The sequence below is a fragment of the Dendrobium catenatum genome, unplaced genomic scaffold (genome assembly GCF_001605985.2).
Source record: "Dendrobium catenatum unplaced genomic scaffold, ASM160598v2 original_scaffold_27042, whole genome shotgun sequence".
In the NCBI taxonomy this organism is placed as follows: domain Eukaryota; kingdom Viridiplantae; phylum Streptophyta; class Magnoliopsida; order Asparagales; family Orchidaceae; genus Dendrobium; species Dendrobium catenatum.
Genome location: NW_021345501.1, coordinates 282,682 through 305,556, shown reverse-complemented (window position 1 = coordinate 305,556; position 22,875 = coordinate 282,682). Strand labels below are relative to the sequence as shown.

At 33.0% G+C, this 22,875-nt stretch overlaps 1 protein-coding gene across 3 annotated transcripts in view; it reads left to right on the top strand.

The window, feature by feature from the left end:
* LOC110112858 overlaps positions 1 to 22,875 on the top strand; it is a 33,616-nt gene that overhangs the window by 5,370 nt on the left and 5,371 nt on the right. For 2 of the 3 annotated variants that reach the window (XR_003699466.1, XM_020845232.2), the window contains exons 8-10: positions 7,795 to 7,929; positions 16,576 to 16,681; positions 22,253 to 22,464. Coding sequence is in view for 2 of the 3 variants with exons in the window: in XM_020845232.2 (XP_020700891.1) it covers positions 7,795 to 7,929; positions 16,576 to 16,681; positions 22,253 to 22,464 (453 nt within the window). In the remaining variant the exon portion in view is untranslated. The remainder of the gene's footprint in view (positions 1 to 7,794; positions 7,930 to 16,575; positions 16,682 to 22,252; positions 22,465 to 22,875) is intronic. The other variant, XM_020845233.2, reaches the window with a different exon arrangement.

The following is a 22,875-nucleotide window of genomic DNA, read 5'->3' as shown; positions in this document are numbered from 1 at the left end:
AGATATTTTTTTGCATTTTCTTTTGAGTTAGTTCTACTTCATTTTCTTAGAACAATCTATAAAATACCTTACTATTTTATTTATTCTCTCTTTTAAAATAATTTATTCTTTAAATCTTCTATTTAATAATTTCTCAAAGTGATTTTTTTATCTTTTGTTAATATCTTCATTTTTAATTATATGATCTTATCATCTTCATTTTAATTTGTCTAACACAGTTTAAAATTGCGCAATCTGAGGCGCGCCTTTGCGCAATTTGCTTCAAAATAGCCTTAAAGCCTACGCAATTCTTAGTCATCATGAGGCGTACGCCTTAGGTGGAGTGAGGCGGGCCTCACTAGCGTTATTGCGCAATTTCCTTTGAGGCGTACGCCTCAAATATGGGGCCCACTTACTTAAAAAACCTCTTAAATTCTTCCTTATACCCACTTACTCTTCCAAAGACCCACTTACCTAACCAAAGACGTCAATTGAAGCCACGCAGGAAGCACGCAGACGCCCGATTCGGCTCTCCCGAACATTTCCGCCACCTCTCTTGCCGGCGCCGTCTCTCGCCGGTGAGTCATTTGTTTCCGGCCTCCCCTATACATCACTTCTTCAAGTGTTCTTAAGGTTCTTTTTAAGTTTAGGGTTTGATTTTTCAACTTATAGGAAAGTTAGGGTCATAGTTCTCGGTATCGCTAGGTACATACTCGGTACCGCTATTGACATGCTCGGTATCGTTATGTACATGCTCGATACCGCTATGTACATGCTCGGTACCGCTATGTACATGCTCGGTACCGCTTAGTACATGCTCGGTACCGCTCAGCATATGCTCGGTACCTCTAAGTATATGCTCGGTACAGCTAGGTATTTGCTCGGTACTGCTAGGTACATGCTCGGTACCGCTCAGTACCGCTAGGTACATGCTCGGTACTGCTAGGTACATGCTCAGTACTGCTAGGTACATGCTCGGTATCACTCTGTATCTTCCCATACAAACAACTTACGAACTTTAAAAACAAACATAAATTCAAAATTACTCTTACTATAAAATTTTGTTCCGGGCAGGTCAAACCCTGTCAGGGGGCAGCGCCCCCTTGGACCCCCGGCAGTCCGACATATTTTCTATTCATCATCTTTAGTAATAGTTGTTAGTGTTAGTCTACTTCTTCATATTCATGCTTATTATTTTATGTTTTTGTGTTTTATTTTGCATTTGTGTTTTAGGAAATATGGTTAGGGGCAAGGAAATGACAAACACGTCATTGCGGCGTGACCCTTCTTGGAAATACAGTGTGCAAGTTGATGTAGGAGGCAGTAATAAAACATATGTGTATTTAAAATGTAATTTTTGTGATAAGGTGGTGAAGGGAGGAGTAACTCGCATGAAGGAACACTTATTCGGCTCACATAAGAATGTAGTACCTTGTGCGAATGTTCCGGATAAGGTGAAGGAGGAAATTACAGCTTATATGAAAAAGAGTACAACGGCCAAACATTTACAACAGGAGCAATTTGATGAAAGGATCGAACATGGTGCTTACTTTGGGAGCGAGAGTGCAAATCTTCAAACCCAGAGGTGAAGCTTGGTCTGTATCATTGCATGGAACGACTAATACCGGAGCAGACAGATAGGGAGCTTGCAGATTTACAACTTGTTTTTTTTTTTTTTCGGAATAAAGAGGGTTTTTTCGGTCTGCATGCAACAAAATCAACGATTGCCAAACGATCTCCAGGTATATGTATTTTGGTAAATGCAAGACACTTTATTAAGTTATGATTATCATTTTTCTTCTTGAAAACAGTTGAATGGTGGATCCAAGTTGGTGATTCCACCCCTGAGTTACAAAATTTTGCTGTAAGAGTTTTGGGCCTCACTTGTTCTTTTTATGGGTGTGAGCGAAACTGGAATACATATATATTCAAGTGCAAACAAATAGAAAAAATTGGCTATCAACACTTAGAATGAACTCCCTTATATATATTATGCACAACAAGAGGTTAAGAGATAGGAGGTTGAGGAATAAGGGGTTGAAGGATGATGAAGACCCGTTAGTGTGTGATGATGTGTCATCTGATAATGAGTGGTTCATAGATTATGAGATAGATTTGCCATCAGACTTATAGCTAGAGGATCTAAGTGTGGATGTCTTGAGGGGCGAAGCAGATCAAGTGGACAGATCCACTAGTACCACACCACACACATCCACTAGCTCTGCAGCACAATAATCAAGTAAATGTATTTCACAACTTCTTATATGTTATTGTATTATATTTATATCGAGTGAGCAATTAACATGATAATGAATTAATGATCATTCTTATTGAAGAGGGAAGATAAAAGTGAGTCATATTGAAGATGATGAAGATATGACATTTATAGATACAATTGGAGAAGAAGATTTCCTTGAAGACCCATTTAGTGATGGGATATGATTGGATTTTATATGTTTCTTCTTAATTGTATTTTGAGAGTTCTGATAGACTATAATTTTGTGATTTTGTACTTTGGAATATGCTTTTATTGCATCTCTTTTCTTAATTTTCACTAATTCCACTTGTCATTTAGATGTTTTTTATTATATGATAGAATCTTGTTATTATTTACCTGCTAAAATTCTCAAATTCTCATTTACGCAATTCTGCATCCGTGAGGCTTACGCCTCAGACCGCCTTGAGGCTTACGCCTCGCCTCATGGACGAAAACCATCTCAAGGCTTATTTACGCAATTTTAAACCTTGGTCTAACATGATCAGATGTTTTCACATTTTTTCTCTTGGCATGGCCATTTTATCTGAGCTGTTGTGTTTTCTCCTTCCACAATCAATGGTTGTAACATTTGTTTTGCTTCTTATTTTCTTTGTAAAACATTGTAGTTTTTCAATAATTATTATAAGCCTTAGTAGCAGTTATCTTTTATCACTCTTAAAAGCATATTTTTCTTCCTTAATGGCCCTTAGCACCTCTTTACTACATCATGGCTCCATTATGTATTCTTTAATATATGATATAATTATGGACTTTATTAAGACTTCTGTTACAGTTTTCTTAATGGAATTATATATCTTATCCCACATCAAGATTGACTTAATTAAATAATTCTATTTTATCTATCTCTTGAATTTTTATTAAACAATCTTACCTTTCAAGTTCTACCTTTTTGTTATTTGAGCAAATATTTCTTCTAATAGTTTTCCTTTTAGTCCTGTGATTTACTCTATCTTATATGCTCAAAATTTTCACCTGAAATAACTACAATCTTTGCAAAATTTTCCCCCCTTCTAAGTTAAAAAAAAAGACCTCTTTGTTATTCTATAATTCCATTTTCAACAGTAATTAAGTGTTTATCTCTTAAGGTATATTCCCAATTGCAAGATCATATACTAATACAAAATATAGTATAGTTTCTCCCATTACATGTCTATCTCATTTTAGAATATATATCCATCTAAGTCACCTTGATAATTATCATTTGTTCCTCTTGTATGTTTAGCCTTTCTAACATACATCAACTCAATTTTTCCCATTGTCTTCAAATTTTTTCATGTCTATTTAGTTTATTGCAAACATACACTGCTAATTCTTCTTCTAATCATTATTTTTACTAATTCTTTCATCTTCTCATTCAAAGTTCTAAATTCCATATAGCAAGTATAGTTGTAACTTTATACTTAGTCAATTCTTTGCAATTTTTTTGCCATTTTTCACCCTAGTTGGATTAAGTTGTGGCACACCACTTGCTTTCAACATGCTAGCCAAATTTTACTAATTTTTTTGTGACAATCATGGTAAGTTATGTCATTTTTCTTGTGGGTGAAGTCCTGGCAAACCCTGCCTTTTGACCACATTTGAGTTGGGTCTAGCATGTTATGTCTGGGGAACATTTTCGTACTTGAAAAATTTAAATTTGGGTTAATTTCATTATTTTTTCGTATGTTTGATGGTTGACTATTGTCTTAATATCAACTCTTAACCTTTTTGAAGAACGTCTAAAACAAGTCTAAAACTGACAATCTTTTAAAATATGCATATAGGTTTTAAAATTGAAAGAAATTTTATAATGCAGGAAACTTAAAAAAAAAAGGGCGGGTTAGTGTCTTCAGATCTAGTCCCTGGCTTGCATGATGTACAACTGGAAATGTGCAAATGCTTCAAAGCCAACTGAAGATGATGTGGTAAAAGGAGCCATTGCAAATAGCAGGTCCTGCATCATAATCATACTGAAAATTGTTTTTTTGTGTACATCAAGATTTAAAATAATGATAATGTTAAGTGGTGGATGTGTTGTAAACCTTGTAAGGAAAAAATGTGAGTTGAATTATATTAAATAGATGATAAGGGTAGAATTTCTTCGATCTTAGATAGTGGATGAGATCCTTAGTGCTTTGCATATAGTAGCATATATAGAAGGCACCAATAGGGCGGAGAGATGGAATTAATGTGAAAGGATTAAGAAAAAAAACAGTAGGGTAAAAGAAGCATGGTTAATAGTTGTGCAAAAAAGTCATGCAAAAAGGAGTTATCATCTCATATAGCAACCAATAAGAAAGACTGGGAGAGAATTCATAGATCAGAAGCTATATATATAACAATCAACAAGATAGAATGGAGGAAAACTTAGAAAGGTGTGCCTAAATAATAGAGATAAAGCTAATGATGATAATAATGTGATAAGTTGATCACAAAAAAGAACATTATAAATATTGAATTCCTTAACTTTCACATTGGATGCCCTTTTAAACTTGTTAAAAGTTTATCTACAGCAAATGCAATGCTTTCGAAGATTAGAAAAGGTACAATATGAATCATTTATTAGCTTGAAAACCTAAATTTGTCATTTATCATCTCTCTTAATAGGACCCCATGCTGCATCTAGTTTGCAATGCATATTTTATTGGTTTGAACACCACATCATAAAAATAGACTAGAGAGCTTATGGGCCATTTGGCCTCGCTTTTTATTTTTTGTTGTTAAAAATATTTTTTAAGCATTTAGTAATTATTTTGTTTGTAAAAATAAATATTTTTTTTAAAACATTCAAAACAATTGTTAGGTGTTTTCATTATTTCTCAATTTTAACTCTTAGGCACCCCATGTTGGCTGTTGCTGCCACCACTAACCACCACCCTACCTTGCCATTGATTGCTACTCCGCCATCGTCATAACCATCGGTTGTCGCCACCATCCCCCATCATCGCCACGTGTGTGATGCATATGACTTATGAGATATTCATTAAAAATGAAAACCGTCTATATTTAGCATACCAAACTTGTTTTTATTTCATATCTAAAAATGAAAAAAAAAGAAAAAGAAAAAAGAAAGTGTGCCCAACCAGCCTCTTAACTTTTTTATTTTTGCATATTGGCTTTGAGGTTTAGGTAACATATCTTTTGAATATTTTGTATCCGGAGCTTTCAGGCAAATAATTTTGATCCTATTGCTACTAAGGTAGAGCTTCACGATGTCTGAATCATGAGGTTGTACTCCAGACCATTTTGTATTAATTCATGCTACTTCTCACCACATTTGTAGACCAGGCCATATAAGTCAGGAACCTTGTTCTCATATCCTTACTTTAATCACACATGAACACGTTGCGCCATTGTATGTTTATGAAGTTGTTTTATTTAATTTGTAAAATCCTTTTATCAAAATTCGATATGTTGACATGTTAAACAAACACTCCAAATGAATGAGAAAAAAAACCTATTCTTGGTCTCTGCTCTGCATGCTAATGTGGGCATCATGAGCTTCCTAATTAACTAGTGCAACTGTCATCGAGTTGTTTGGTGCTAATGAATATTCTCAGGTATGTTATGTTTAGATGTTTTGTATTCTTCTAGTGCTACTTTCATTTGTGAGACCTTTTCTTAAATTTTGGAAACTAATGGTGCTTTTGTCGTGTCCCATTTTGGACCCCTCCAATCAACTATGCTGCTGTAACATACACGAACAATTTATTCTGACACATTTCTTTCTGACACATATTCTTATTTAATTCAAGATCAAATGAGAGAAAATTATTTTCTAAATTGTCACAAAAAAAATACTTTATGCTTCACAGTTATCTATTAGATTTATCAGAAGCATTGATTCAGAAACGTGCATAAGTAAAATCATCAAATGAACTATAAAACTTTTAAATAAACTTTAAACATAAATTCATATGAACCAAAATTTTTACTTTACATCATATAATTCTTCTTATATGCTATTTTCAAAATTGTGCACCCAAATGCTATGGTACAAGATAACTTGTTACTTGCCTACAACCCCAACTACTCTTTCCCTTTGCCTGAAAAACATATTTATAATATCAAATGAGCTACCTGCTCAGTGGGATAAACAATTATAATGTAATGTTCAAACATATAAGAAAACAAGAAAACATGCTATGCTGATCATGTGAATTAATATATTTTATCTTCATAAATTTAACTAACTTTGTGCAATATTTCTAAATCAAATGATTTGATAAAATGATAGACTTGACTGTAAGCAATGAACATGAATATATGGGAATTGTCAAATTGTTTAATCAACCATGCTAGCCAATTGCTAGTATTAGATTACTTGCTTAACTTTAATTTTCTTCTTAATTTATATATATCTTTTTTCTTAGTGATGTTATGTAACGTTGGTATAAGCTTTTGACTCATTTATATCGCTTGGTTTTCACATAGCCCAATGGCTTTAATAACTATTGATAAAGTTTAGTTAGCTCAACATTATAATTATCAACAACCCCTTGATTCAAAGTTGGCCCATTCCAATTGCTAGAATAGAGAGCCGTAAATCTTTTTTATTTCCTTAATGAGGCTCATCTCATCTAAACTTTTGCCTTATGCATAGGTCATCATAGTTTCTCAACCTATCCCACATGACATGGTCTTTCATTTATTTTCTTTACTTTTACATCATTTTCATAAGGATCTAAAACTATGCACTTGTTATCAATCCATTTGAATGAAGTATTAACATGTATCAAAGGTAAAGTATTGCATGTAAAACTCAATATTTAAATATGCATCAAACTTTATTAAATAGTGTTATGGCTTGAGTTAAATAAAAATATTATAAAATTTTCTTTGAACCTGTGATCACACAAAATGCATTGATTTTTTTAATAACACGAACTGGTAGTATGCCTAATATGAAGAAATTCTATGCCAATACACATAACAGATAAATAAAATTTACAATAATTTATGAATAATAGACCTAGGAATAATTTGACCGTTTGTTTAGAGATTGAGTATCCCATTGAATTAACTGGATTCTCCTCAGGATGGATCATCTCCAGTTGACACACCAAAATATTGATCATTTGTATACATTCTAATAAAATCATCAAGTTCCTCAGTTAAAATCAATTTATAACCTAGCAACACACTTTTATATCAAATAACCTCAAAATACAATTTTACCTTAAAATTTTTTCTTATCATTCAATCCCTACAACTCGAAGACACTCAATTCTTTGGAGAAATTACAAAAATCCAAACTAAGCTTTCTTCCTCTTTTTCTTCTATATATCTCAAAATGATCGAAATTAAATATATAATAATAGTTTTGACGATATTTGATATGTGCAAAAAATAAGGTATAATTTTAGATAAAATTTTAATTGTAATTTTTTTTTTGAAATTTTTGGCATGACAGCTATGCGGTGCAATTTTGATGTATTTTTCTGGTTTCTTCCATAACTTGTATGCATTTCAATTTAGACATTTTAAGGAATTATGTACCTCATAACATTTTCTGTAATGCAAGTTGATTGTTGTTAATATTCTGCCTTTTCCGACAGGAATCTGACCGAACATTTGCAGCTAGTCTTGCATCGCTTGTTGAAAATACAAGGAGGACTGTAGTATTAAATGAAGTTGCTCAAAGCAGTATAAGATCTGCAGAATTATTCATTGGACGTTTTAGAGGACTTGAGGTGATCGCAACTCACTTTTATCTTTTCTTTTCACTCTACACACAAGATAAATGTTTCCCTCTTTTCATATATAGCTCTTACAACTTTAGTCCTTCGCCATTTCAAATACCAAGTGAAATTATTTGTTCATAAATATTTCCTGATTACTTTTGCATGTTCCTTTAATCATAAGCCTCAAAAACATCATTAAATATTTTTCCTGCTTGTGATATTGAATAATTTTGTCGTATTCACCCAGTTTGTTTCCCTTTTGATGATTTTATTATAGGCACTTTATTTTTTTATGTTATAATAACCAAATTATGTTATATGTTTAATTTTCCTTCATCGAGGTTAATACCATTAATGACAAGATATTCAACATTCAACATGCGTGTGTGCATAGTGGAGCTTGAACACTATGACCTCATTTTTTAGGATCTCAAAAATGAGGTCATAGCGTTCAAGCTCCACTATTTACTTAAAACCCTAGTCTCAGCAAATTCAAGTCCATTTATGGGGGTTGCGCTGATCTATTGCCTTGTTCTGGACGGTCATGGAACCTGATGACTGGTCGGGGATTGAAGGAATGATTTTAAACTGGACTATGAAGGCTCCCTATTTATTTTATGCTATTACCGGTTTTATTGTTGAAGTGTCTATAAATTGTTCGCAATGAAATTAGATTGAATAGGCGGATGGGAAATTCATTTAAGAATTGTGGACAGAGCTGAAGGTAGATGGGTGTTGAAACTCTGGACTATTATATGCGAGGACCCAAGCTCAAACTTCTTTTGCTCTGAATTGAATTGCAAAACAATTTTGCATATTATAGGCTTGAAATTTATGTGTTAATACTAGCAATATGATTGTTCCACTTAACAATGTGTGTGGTAATGCACCAGCTCTCAATCTTCTAAGTTTGATTAAGCATATTAAGTGTTTTGTAATGAGAATAACTTGCACTTCACAGCATTTAAAAATTGTAAAAGAATGGAACTTTAAGCTAAGTAAACAAATGTATGATAACATTCTAACTTTGATTTTTTATGCTTTATATTTGTGCTGCTAATAGACGAGTATAAAAGTAGTAGGACCTAATGATATTTCAATAAACTTTTCAATGAAGATCGTCAGAGTACGATTAACTTCAATGACCTTAGCACTCTAAGTGAAAATGGATATTTTTATTTTATCGTCTAGTAGTAAAACCAAAATTGAAGAGATTGTAAAGAAAATGAAGTGTGAAAAAATAGTAGGACCTAATAATACTTCAATAGAAATGTGGAAATGCTCTGGAGATCAACAAATTTCTTGGCTTGATAAACTTTTTAATATTTTTTTGAAGAATAAAAATATGTTAGATGAGTGGAGAATGACTGTATTGGTTCTTATTTTTTAAGAATAAAGATGATGCACAAGAGTGTGAATTATAGAGGAATTATGTTAATGTGTCATCTTATGAGAGAGAGAGAGAGAGAGTAATTAAACATAGATTATGTTATGATACTAATGTTTCTCAAAATCAATTTGGATTCATGTCGAGTAGGTCTACTATGGAAGTGATACATTTGTTGAGAGGTTTTGATTGAGAAGTTTAGGGAGAGTAAGGAGGATCTACGTATGATATTTATTGATTTAGAGAAAGCATGTGATTAAGGGTGCTTTTGGGACGACGCTTTTCTTGCTTCAGGTTATGTAAAGTAACCGAAGGATTGTTTGGGGCGCCGAGTTCATGCTCCGTTGTAAAAATTTTTGCGTCCCGTGGTTACTTTTGCCATCTTAAGAAGGCCTCCTGCGGTCCGCTGCTGGTCGCTGCTTTCCTCAGTTTTGAATCACATAAATGATGGAAATGCCCCACTTGCAATGTTCAATGTTCGCTGCAGACCAACGTCGACTCCTTAAGCTCATCCATCTCCGACTCACCTTCTCCGAAAGCTCACGCCAGTCTCCCGACCTTTGCTCTCCGTCCCGCCTCTACATCGGTAAGTTCAAATTCCACGTGTTCCTCGCCAGGCCGCCACTCACGACGTCTACGCCTCCGACCTGCTCCAAGTCTTTCGACCCGACAGTTTCATCAATCCGCCGATTCCCAGCCCCGAGCTCTTCCTCTCAATCGAATGAGCCCCAATTCCCTGGCCGATCAATCCCGATCCTAGGGCTAGGCGGTGTGCAGGGCGTGCGAATGGAAGGCATAGGCGGCATGCTTCTCTATTTGGTCCAGAGAGGGGGCAAGGGGCGGCTGGTGGCATTCATGTCTTCCATCTGGCCGATGAACAATAGGGGCTAGGGCATTTTTTTTCTAAAAAAAAAATCTGTAGTTCCAGTTATTCTACCTTAATAGTTAATCCCGGTGTGCATGAGAGCTGTAGAAAAGTGCTCTTCCATTATCATCTTCCTTCGACACTACCTGCAATTGGAACTCAAGAGACAGAGAGAGCAGAAGCGACCTTCGAAAGGGTCTTGTGCATGTGATTGAGGCCAAGACTGAGCACAGACAGGTATTGAAGAACTTATTCCTTATCATAATTATTACAGAAAGAAGTAAAGATTTGTAGGTGGAAGGCAATCCGATACTTGAAGCAATTAAAAAAGAATTAAAAAAAAAAAAAAACTCTATTGCCTTTGTTCATATGCTGTGCTTTCATAAAGGTGTAGGCTTGCTTCTTTCATCTAAGTTTTATTGCCACGAGCATGCTTTCTAAAAAAAATGATGTCTGAAATCAAAATGATTCGTGAGTTTGTGGCCAAAGGTTATTTGTTTACAGAGCATATACATCAATTAATGGACTTGATTTTTAAATATTTTCATATTCTCTGTACACTAAATTTGAGCTTATTTGCAATGTAATTAGACCATTTCTGGATTCAAGTTATTTGTAATCAAAGTAGTTTACTCTACCAAGAATATAACTCATTATTAGGCTAATTGATGAATACATTTACAGTCAAAAAAAAAAAAAAAACCTCTGTTCTTTAGTTAACCTTAAGAAAGCTTGCTTGAAAGATTTTCTTTTTTTTTTGGAAAGCTGCTCAATGAAAACTTTTTTTCTTCTATGTTTGATGTATGAACAGTTATCTTGGTTTTTTTTTTGGAAAGCTGCTCAATGAGAACTTTTTTTCTTCTATGTTGAGCTTGATCGTAATTTGTTACTTTTCTTGGCAGTTGAAGGCCCCTTTCAAACTAATTTGTTAATTGAAATTCATTGAATAACTTGTTGTTTTCTTCTTGTCGTAATAATAGTTTCTTCAACCAAACATGAAGTAGAAGATGTAACAAATTATGAGACACAAGATTGTGAAGCTGTTGAGTAGATGATAATATGATATAACTAAGAGAGCAAATTACATCTACATTGAACAATTGAAGCTGCTGAACTTACAATTTAATACAGAAGTTGTTTTAGAATTATTCCATGTGTGAGTTCGGGCTGCTCGTGAGAACAGGTTTTACAATATCAGTTAAAAAATAAACGGGATCAGTTAAAAAAGGATTGGAAATTATGAAAAGAATTGAAGCATGGATCCACTGGATTTGGTTGGGATCCTAGGAAAAAACCATTGACGCACATGATGAATGGTGGAAAGAGAAATTAGAGGTAAATATTAATTACATATATTTGTCTCTTCCAACCTTCATATTATAGTTCGAGTCGGGCCTAATATTTTTGAAGATTTTGAAGTAAATTCATCTGAGTTTTTGTGTCTGTGACTCCTATATTCCATGTATGTTGGCATATCTAATATTATTGTTATGTATTATTGAATTGTACACTAAATTTGAGCTTATTTGCAATGTAATTAGACCATTTCTGAATTCAAGTTATTTGTAATCAAAGTAGTTTACTCTACCAAGAATATAATTCATTATTAGGCTAATTGATGAATACATTTACATATATTTGCAATGTAATTGAGTATTAGATATTGTAATTTTTTCAAGATTATTTTGAAGTATGATATTATACAGTAAAAAAAAAAAAGCTCTGTTCTTTAGTTAACCTTAAGAAAGCTTGATTGAAAGATTTTCTTTTTTTTTTGGAAAGTTACTCAATGAAAACTTTTTTTCTTCTATGTTTGATGTATGAACAGTTATCTTGGATATTTTTTTTTTGGAAAGCTGGTCAATGAGAACTTTTTTCTTCTATGTTGAGCTTGATCGCTGTAATGTGAAGTAATTTGTTACTTTGCTTGGCAGTTGAAGGCCCCTTTCAAACTAATTTGTTAATTGAAATTCATCGAATAACTTGTTGTTTTCTTCTTGTCGTAATAATTGTTTCTTCAACCAAACATGACGCAGAAGATGTAACAAATTATGAGACACAAGATTGTGAAGCTGTTGAGTAGATGATATAACTAAGAGAACAAATTACATCTACATTGAACAATTGAAGCTGCTGAACTTACAATTTAATACAGAAGTTGTTTTAGAATTATTCCATGTGTGAGTTTGGGCTGCTCGTGAGAACAGGTTTTACAATATCAGTTAAAAAATAAATGGAATCAGTTAAAAAAAGATTGGAAATTATGGAAAGAATTGAAGCGTGGATCCACTCGACTTGGTTCGAATCCTACAAAAAAAAACCTGCAGCTTATTCTCGTCTCCAAAGGTTATACATGTTGTTTTCCTTAGCTTCATATCAAGATCACTAAGGTTTTCCTTAAGCTCTAGCCCCTCAGGCACAAGGACTCTTTTTTGAGCATGCATTGATACAGGACCAAGCTCTTCAGAGAAAGCATCACTCATAACTCTAACAATCTCCCTAATTTTTCCATCAATCCTCCAGTCTACATCGTCAGTTTTCCACTCAATCCCATTCAAGAAGAGAACCAAACCAAGCACATTGCACGCCCTCTCTTGAACCTCAACCTCATCACATTCTGACAATGGCACCAGTGACGTTACAATCAAGTTCAGCATATGAATGATGGATTTACTTGTTAAAAGTTCGTTCCTCTCCAATTATTCCATTTTGAATGTGGTCTCATATTTTCCTAAAGTTTTCTGTAGCAATCAGCACATTATTACTTCTTGTAAAAGGTATTTTTCAAGTATCCTTAGGTGTCTTTGTCAACTTCGTAGAAGTAAAATAAAAAAGTTTTAACTTATTTTATTCAAATATTATAAAAAGCATTAAAATTAAGACTTGGATAAATTTTTTTTACGTAGCTTTTGAAATCTTAAATATAATCTTAATTTTTTTTCATTTTTTGTACGGCTTACAAATATTTTTAAGTTAAAATTTTATTTTTTACAACAATATTAAAAAAAAAATTGGCATCTTTAATATATTTAAAAAAAGTTGTACCAACTAAAGAAGGGATACAATTTTGATTTTTAGAATTGTTAGTTGATTATCATATACATTTAAAAAAAATTAAAATTTGAAAAATTATATATCTCATCTAAGTATATATAAGGATATGAAGGTAATTTGTTCTCATGCAGCTGCAGCATAGCAGCTCTACATTTATACTATCCAAACAAAATATAATGATTTCTATAAAGCAACTTCAGGAAGCAACTTTCTGTACAGCAATTTCACAACCTACTTTACCGATAGTTGCAGCCGTCCCAAACGCACCCTAAATTTCAAGAGAAGTGATTAGGAGAATTTTAGAAAAAAGGGAGTCAATAATTCTTATATTATATGTATATAGGACCTATTACTTGTGTTCATATACAAGGTGGTTTGACTAAGTATTTTCCTATGTCAATTGGATTACGTAAAAAATCAGCTTTAAGCCCATATATTTTTGCTTTAGTCATAGATGTTTTTTCTGGACATTTGCAAGAGGATTTACCTAGGTGTATGATTTTGGATAATAATATTCTTCTTGTTGATAAGACTAGAGAGGGAGTTGATGAAAAACTTAAATTATGAAGGCCAACCTTAGAGCCTAAAGTTTTCATTTCAGTAGATCTAAAATCAAATATATGGAGTGTAATTTTAGTAGTAATAGATTTAATGTTGGGATTGTGATATTGGGTAATCAAGTCATTGGAAAGAGTGTACATTTTACATATCTTAGATCTATTGTTCAAACTAATGGTGAGATGGGGATATTATTAGTAGAATTCAAGTTGGATGGTGGAGGAATGCATTAGACTTGTTGTGTGATTAAAAAGTACCCCTCAAACATAAGGGAAAATGTTATAAGATGGGGGCGAGACTAGCGATGCTTTATGGTGTAGAATGTTGGCAAAAAAAAAAAGAAAAAAAAAAAGAAGAAGAAGCATAAAGTTAAGTGTTGTAGAGATGAGGATGCTTAGGTGGATGAGTGACTTTACTCATAAAGACAAAATGTGAAACAAGTATATACGTGAAAACGTTGGAGTAGCTTCAGTGGCAAATAAGATTAGAGATAGTTGCATTAGATGATTTGGCTACATAAAACTTTTTCTTTTGATGACCCTATTAGGAGAGTAGAGATTTTTGATCCAGCCTATGTTAAAAAAGGTAGATGCATATATAAAAAGACATGGCTAGAAAGTATTAAAAATAATATTTTTTTAAAAAATTAGATTTAAATGAGAATTTGACTATTAATAGGATACAATGTAGAACAAAGAATTTACGGAGTTGACACCATGTTATGAGATAAAAGGCTTGTTGTTATTGTTGGATATTCTTGTAGCCATGTTTTACAATTAAGTGTTATTGAATGTGATGTGATACGGGAATATGCTTTGCTAGGAAGAGGATCTCTTCCCCCAAAATTCCAAGTGTCTCCTCACAAAATTTGAAAAGCCCCCTTCATGAAATCTGAAATTTTATGGTGTTGTAGTGGAAACAATCCAGCGAAAACTGCTGGACAGCAGTTTGACCTTCCCAAACAGCAGTTATTAGGCTTAGGATTACTTGGAAAATTCTGGCCAGCCACCTACAATTACTTTGGAAAGCTTGGACAACTGCTGTAGACCGATGGGATCTTCTGAACAGCAGTTTGTGATCTCCTAGGGTGCAGAACAACCCGTCATCAATTAGGAATTTAATCAAAATCTGAATTTTAATTTCAGTTTTAATTAAATTAGGAGGGAATTGATTTGAATTTTAAAATTCAAATCAAAGAAAGGTAGCATTTCGGCTGGAGCAATAAGGGGAAAAAAGGTTCGGCAAGCAGAAATTATCAGCTTTGGAAAGTAATGAAAGCCATTTCATGGATTCTGTATCCAATAACTGATGAGAAAATTCAGCCAAAGGAATAGAGGTAATTTGAATTATTCCCAAAGTAGTCTATGATGCAATTAGGAAATAAATCCTAATTTACTCATAAAAGAGGCCGGCTGAATTAAGGGGAGATGGAAGTATGTAATGAGGGCATTTAAGGCTTCTTAAATTTGAATTTAAAATTCAAATGAATTTAAATTAAGGACTTAATGGAATTTGCTTAATGTTTGGGAATTAAGGCAAGAATCAATTAAATCCCTTTTGAATTTGAAATTCAAATTGGATTTAAAAATGGAAACTTCCAAAAAAAAAATAGCTTTCATAAATTAGGAAAGATTTCGAATTTCAAAATACATGATTTTGAATGTGAAATCAGCCCAAAATATGAACACCCAAATTAGGCAAGGATTCCAATGGGATGAGGTGGTGGATGGTGGCCGGCGGCTAAAGATTGGGCGGGCGGTATGAGGGCTCGGTATGGAGCTTGGCCGAGGGGCTGAGAGGGGAGGAGGAAGAAAGACGATGGCTAGGGACAAAAACAAAAACAAAGAAAGATAGAGATAACTAACGAACTCACAAAGAGATCGTAAGAACCGCGAACCTCGGACTCTTCCAAAGATTGACGGGTATTGTTTTTTCCCTCACCTTGGGCTTTCCATAGAACTCACACAGAGATCTAGGAGAGTTGAACTCACCAAGAGATCAAGAAAATATGAACTCACCAAGAGATCAAAAGTAGAAATTTTCATTCATCATCATCATCCTAATACAAGAGAATGAGCCTCTATATATAGGCCTCAAGAGAAATTAAAAGATACATTTGCCCCTTGGGCTTACATAAGATAAGAGGGTAAAAAAGGGAAATTGCGAAACTAAATTAAAATACAGTTAATAAACAAAAATAAAACAAAGTGATCTCGGTCGTCGATCTTCAGCTCCTCCTCGGATAAGCATGGACGGTTGGATGTCCGCATCAGAATGTATATTGAATATTTGATGAATTTGAACAACATACTAACTGAAAAGGCACTATCTAATGCAATCAACAATGGTATTGACTTTTGAACATGAATATGATTCCCATCCTTGCTCCATATAGTGTACATGTTTGGTGACGAAGAAGTATCGAATTTTCGATGAATAATAAATAGTTTACTCACTTTTTGGAAAATTATACTTTGAAACTTGGTGGTATTAGAATCAAATTATGTCTTTTTCTTTCTTACACCTAATTTGGTTCAAAAATTCCTCTTACAGGCCATCTTAAAAGTTGGATTTATTAAGTGTTGGTAACGTTACTTACTTTCCCAAAGTTGCATGTCATATTTGTTTGATTTTTATAGTGATATCAGCAATGTTTTTGAACTTGCCATCGCTGTCATCGAGTCTTATTAGCTTTGCATACAACTTCATTTAGTTTATGCAAGTATTAACATCAGTGCCATCATTATGGTTTTTTGATTAATTATTTACAGACTTTTAAAATCTATGGTAGGCTCTGGAGGTGGAATATGGTGAGGGGGATATTTTTAAACTTGGAGCACAATTGGTGAAGGACTCCCTGATCAAGTTATTTAACACCTTACAGGAATCTTCTGGTGGTTGGTTGCCTCATTCTCTCTACTATTGTTCTAATTCATTTAATTACCGTTATGTTTTGGTTGCATGAAAGAATTTCATTTTTTTCCCTCGTTGTTTTTGTCGTTTTTATAGCAGTCAGGGTCTCTGTGTTTTTTACGACAAGTAATCAGTCTTTAACTATGTCAATTAGATGAATTGGCAATCCATTGCAAGTATGAATTTGGTAAATTTGAACTATGTTGAGGCCTGCTGTATCAATGCCATAGTTTTGCTAACTATGTCATGTTATTGTTATCTGAAAATTTCTGCTCTTTTTAAATTTTTTATGTAGGATGTCTAGGATTTTAGGTTTACTAATGTAAATGTAGGGTGAGATTAGGGGTGTAAGTGAGCCGAGCCGGCTCAAGCTCGACTCGTTAACAAGCTCGCGAGCCGAGCTTATCGAGCCACGAGCTCGAGCTCGAGCTCGAGCTCAAACTCGAGCTTGTTTATTAAACGAGCTTGAGTTCGAGCTCAAACTCAGCTCGGCTCGTGAGCTCGTGAGCCGGCTCGAACTACTATTAATATTATTAAATAATATTTATTTTATTTAAATAGTTAAAAAAAAACTTAATAATAAATACCGAAGGTTGGTGACTTTTGCCTGCTTAGTCAAATCCCTTGCAAGCCGGCCACTAGTCCTTGTCAAATCAAATTTTCAAATCAAATCCCTTGCAAGCCGGCCACTTAATAGTGCGGTAAAAAGAGTTCCGGAGGGAGTTTTTTTGGGAAAATAAGCAGCTTTATTTTGAATAATGCTGCAGCTTTTCAGAAAATTGCATTTTGTGATAAATGCTGCAGCTTTTTTTGAAAAACGAATCAAGCTTATTAAAGCTTGCGAGCCGGCTCGAGCTAGTTTATAGTAGGACGAGCTCGAGTTCAAGCTCGCATTTTGAGCTTGAACTCGAGCTAGTTCAAGCTCGCTTTCCGACTAAAGAGCTAAGCTCGATAGTGCAAAAACTCGACTTGTTTACACCCCTAGGTGAGATGCACGAACAAACATACAAAAAAATCATGATTCACAATTTGCTGACTTTTAGTTTAGGATTAATTTCTTTTGAAAGATAGGAAAATTATTATAATTTATTCCCAAGAGTCATTTAGATGTCATGAAAATTTGAAACTTTGTTAGAAATCATCGAACAAATAAAAAGCATGCATTGATTTAGGATTCACATTGCAAAGTAGAAAACTAGAATGTAGCAAAGTGATAGGAAGTGCTTGCAAAAATTTAGGAAAAGCCTTGGCTGAAATATGATTTCAGCAATTTCAAAAAAATCAACGAAAAGAAAATCATGAATAAAACACAAGCATTTTTTTATTGAAAGTTTTATGAAAGAAAATATAATGTACAAGTGGATCTTCAATTGGAGAGGAAGATCCGGCTCTCCCAAATCTCTAGCCATCGGCTGGAGCCCAAACACTCTAAGAACAATCTAATTTCGGCAAACGACATCCATCCCTAATCCTAGGAAAATCACCTATTTAAAGCAAACAATAAATAACAAATACCCAAACAGCCCTCCCCTAATTCACTCATATTTCCTTAATTATTTCCCTCCCAAATGAGCCCTCAAATCAGCCTCTAAATATGTCATCTTCAATTAGAAAATATTTTATAATTAATCTCCTCTAAATCAACCCCCAAAAATGCTTTCCTCAATTAGGAAACATCTCCTAATTATTCCTTTTGATTAAAAACTTTCCTAAACAACTCCCTCTTGATTATAAATTTTCTAATTCCCTCCCAATCAAATCGGCCGATCCTTCACAAAATTGATAAAATCTCAATCACTCATAGACAATCAACAACAAAATATTTACAATATATTAAAGGTTTCTAGTAATGATTATTCAATAAATTTTACGCTGGTTGTTAACTACCTAATGCAACACTCTATTTTTTTCGTTCAGGGCTTGAGACATGGCAACAACAGTGTACATTAAGCTAATTGATGAAAAGTATTAAGGTAGGTTTTTTGTATTAACGTAATTGATGAAAAATAATAAGCAAAGAAAGAATCTTCAGTGAGAAGCATAATATTAAATACTACGACAAATGATTTGGTGTACATTAAGACAAGATGTATGATAGAACACTAACTAGTATTATAAATACTTGGGGAGTGATCAAAGAGTTTCCAAGTATAGTAAGATTATATCAAGTATCATTTTCACTTGTCACACAAAGCTGCTTCTGCTACATCCTAATTAGGTCTCTAGACTCTCGCCACCATGTCTACCTCTGTCCTCCATGACCTAGTTTGGTTTCCTTTTATACTTTTAATTTCTATTTTTATTAGTTCAAACTACACATAAAAAAATTTATTTCTTTAATTCCAAATAGCACTGCATTTATAATAACCTTGAATTCTAGATACTTGCTACCAAATAGCCTTGTAGCTATTCTATACATCCCATTTTCTCCATCCATAATACTATGCTTATTTATAAACCATAAAATACTACAGCTTTTGGTTTGTTTATCACTCTTTTCAAGACTTAAACTTTCTTATAATCATTATAAGCCTCAATAATATTTTGTTTCACTTACTCTTTAAAAGCATATTTTTAATCCTTAATTTTTTGTACCTTTTCATTTCACCTCCTATTTTTACACTCTTTGCTAGACTTGCAGTTTTCTCATAATCATTATAAGCTTCAGTATATTCGATTTTTGTTGCTCTTTAATAGGACATTTTTTTTATCATCAACAATCTTTCGTACTTTCTTACTCCACCTCTAAGTCTCCCTATCATTGTACTATCTATTTCTACTCCCTTGAAATTTTTATGACAACCTTCAAGTTTGGCCTAACTACCAATTTACTTCTCATAGCAGCATGTCCTAAAAGGATAATAATTTCTAATCTTTAAAGTTTCACAACTTTGTTCTAGAACTTTTATTTTTTATTTTTTATACACATTCATAACTATTACTCTATGTTTTATAGGCAAACCCTTCCCTGGAATCACCTATAATATTTGTATTTTTTTTAAATAAGAAAGAATCTATTTGTGATTTGTTGCTCCACTTTGGCAAGTAACTAAATCTTCTTTTTGTTTCTTAAACTATTTATTCAATATTACAAGATAATAACTATTATGAAATCAAGTAAAATTTTGCATTTTTATCTCTTATTACATATTTAGTTATTGTTGGTATGAATCTTCTTATAGCCCATCCTATTATAACCTATAAGCCCATTTAAATCAATTCTAATAAAAACATCAATTCTTCTTCACATATATGCCAATTCTTCTATATTTTCCCTAATTAATTTTTATAAAATGTCTTTTAATCCAACATAAGGAGCATAAGCTTTTACCACATTCATTTTTTTAGCCTTTTTAACATTATTATAACTTGTAAACTTCTCCGATCTCATTGGATTTTCCTCCGAATATTGTATAAACAAGAAATATTTATTATTCTTATAATTATTATTTCCACGAGTTTTCTTGTCTTCTCATTCAAAGTCGTGGGCTTAAAAAATTTATGCTTTGACCTCGCTTGCATTTTTAGAGCTTTAACGAAAATGTTTTGGGCCAATTTTTTTGAAGGCTAATTAGATTTGAAGATAAGACACTACCCAGATATTTCACCCTCATTTTGCAAAGAAATTAAGATATTGCTCCAATTTTTTCATAGATGCAAACATTTATGATTAATTACAAGAGAAAACTTTCGATTAAGGCTATTTGTCAAGTAGACACTAACTCTTGAGCATATAGTGGCAACAAATTTGGATTTTTAAAATTTATCACCTTGGATTTTTAAAATTTGAAATTTAAACCTAATTTGATAACAAGAGTGTTAGGGAGATGGGTTTGAGTGAATGAGGGGAATATGGGAGTGAGGTGGGTATTAGGTTTAGGTATTTTTTTTTTTAAATAATAAGTAAAAGTAATAAAATAAAAACTACAAGGTTGTACTTTTGCTATAGCAGCAAAAGGACATGAATAAGTGTATCATGATTCCCATTTTGAAAATTTTATTATTTTAATTTTATTTAATATTTATTATATATGTTTTTTTAGTAATTTAGATATTGAAAATTTAATCATAATTTTCAAATCAATATTTTTATTATAATAAATAGATATTTGTTTAAACATGCGTTGATTCACTTCACGTGTGTTGAATTCATTCTTAATTCATGCGTGCGGGTTGACTTTTCATCATTTATCTTGTGCTATCACCCGAGCAATATGGGTGTCCTCTTTAAGTAATTTTTACGTCTAGGATGGAATTGAGAGATCCTTTTAACGAATGGAGATGATTCAGGCATTGTCATGTAACATTGTGCTCGTAATTTGTTGTTTTTTGTTTGCACTTGCTCAAATTGATCGCGGGAGATATTTCTTGAGTAATTTCGATGTATTGGATGCATTTGCGTGATTTATTTCGTGAGCAAAGGCCATTCGGATCATTTTGTGCGATATCAGTGCATGTCGAACCTATTTCGTGTGGTGTTGCATCAAGTGACCGGCATTCTCATATGACAAACTCGAATTAGTTGTGGAATGTGCATTAGGGGTCAACAAAAGTCCCCAAAACAAATGAACAAATTCGCAAATATAAATGAGTTGATCAATGGGCAATGTTCAATTTATTTCAACGCTTCTAAATGTTTTTGCATACTTGTTTGTTTGTCTAAATGTACAATAATAGAGAATAATAAATTATGCTTATATGATTGAGGATCAAGCTATTCATTGAGCATATTTGTTCACTTAACTACTAGGGTTTTCTTCAACTCGATTTGTTAATGGTCAAGTCTTACATGAAAAAGCCAAAAGTTCATTAACTAGTTAAAAAATCTTTTTTATCTTTCGCTTGTTTATTATCAAGATGAACATCAACAATAAGCTAAGTTGTTGAACATCAAATGCATTGACAGTTTCTTGATTAATAAGTATGCATAAAATAAGGTTTGTAATTGATATGGTACAGTTTATGTCTGAAAGAATTAGAAAACAAGTGTTCCATGATTTTTAGATTATTTTTCATGATTTTTAATAATAAATTTTAATATTAAAATATATGCAAATCTTTGCGGATATATAAATAATTTTATATATTGAACTCTTATTCAGTCAAAATTAATTTAGCTGGCTCTTTTTTATGTTCAGCAAGTATGATAAACATGCATTGTCTTTGTTAAAGTTTCAATCATTTACTTATCATCGAACATGTCAAACTCAAGCAAACTCAAGCTAAAGTTCAGTCTAACATGAGTTATTCAACATCTGTCGGTATAGTTTTTTAAGTATTTGTTTAATCTGACAATGAACTTTTCAAAATTAAACCATAATTTTTATTTGACTTGATCGGCTCTAAAATTCTAAACCTCTACCCTCCCTAGACCTTGGCCAACTTTTTGGGCTTGAACACAATTTCTCATTTAACGATGGTTTTCTTTTAGATTTTTCTATGGCGTCCTATTTTACATTTTTTTCTTTTAATTCTTTTTCATTGAAGTGAAGTACATAAGTGGTTGTTAATAACATCTTTTTATGGTTATTTTTTAATCAATTATGCTATTACAGGAAGAATTGTCTGTGTCGTGGTGTCTAGCAAGGATGCCTATCCAAGCACAGAAAATATGTTAGAAGTTATACAGTTACCTCGGTTGGCACGTTGGCTGGATGAAATGAGCTCTGATAATGATACAAGTGCAGAGATTAAACGGGTTTTATTAGTGAGACGGAGTTTGGCATGGATAACTGCTATTATTCTTCTTGTCTCAACTCTAATTGGGGTAAAGTTCCATATTGATTTGATTTAACCATTTAGAATAGTTCCCTTTATTTATTAATGCTAATTTTGTCATGTTCACCAAACTTGATGGACTTGATGCTTCTGGATGTTAAGAATGGTAAAGAATGCTAAAAATTGCTTGATGGGTCATAAGATATTGGCAATGTGGTCATTCTTGATGGGTTAAGCCCTTACCACAATGGTCATTCTTTATAGGAACTGAAAATCTTTATTTTTTTCTATAGTGTGTGTATGTTGGGGTTGTAGCTATTAGGGTAGGGTTAAATTTGCACCTTCTTTATTTACTCCCTTTTACTGTTAAGATCTTGTTCAATCTTGCTAATGCTTATTTTTCTTTGGATATGGAGATTTAAAAAAAAAAGTTGATTAATTTCTTTCCCTGAAATTGCTA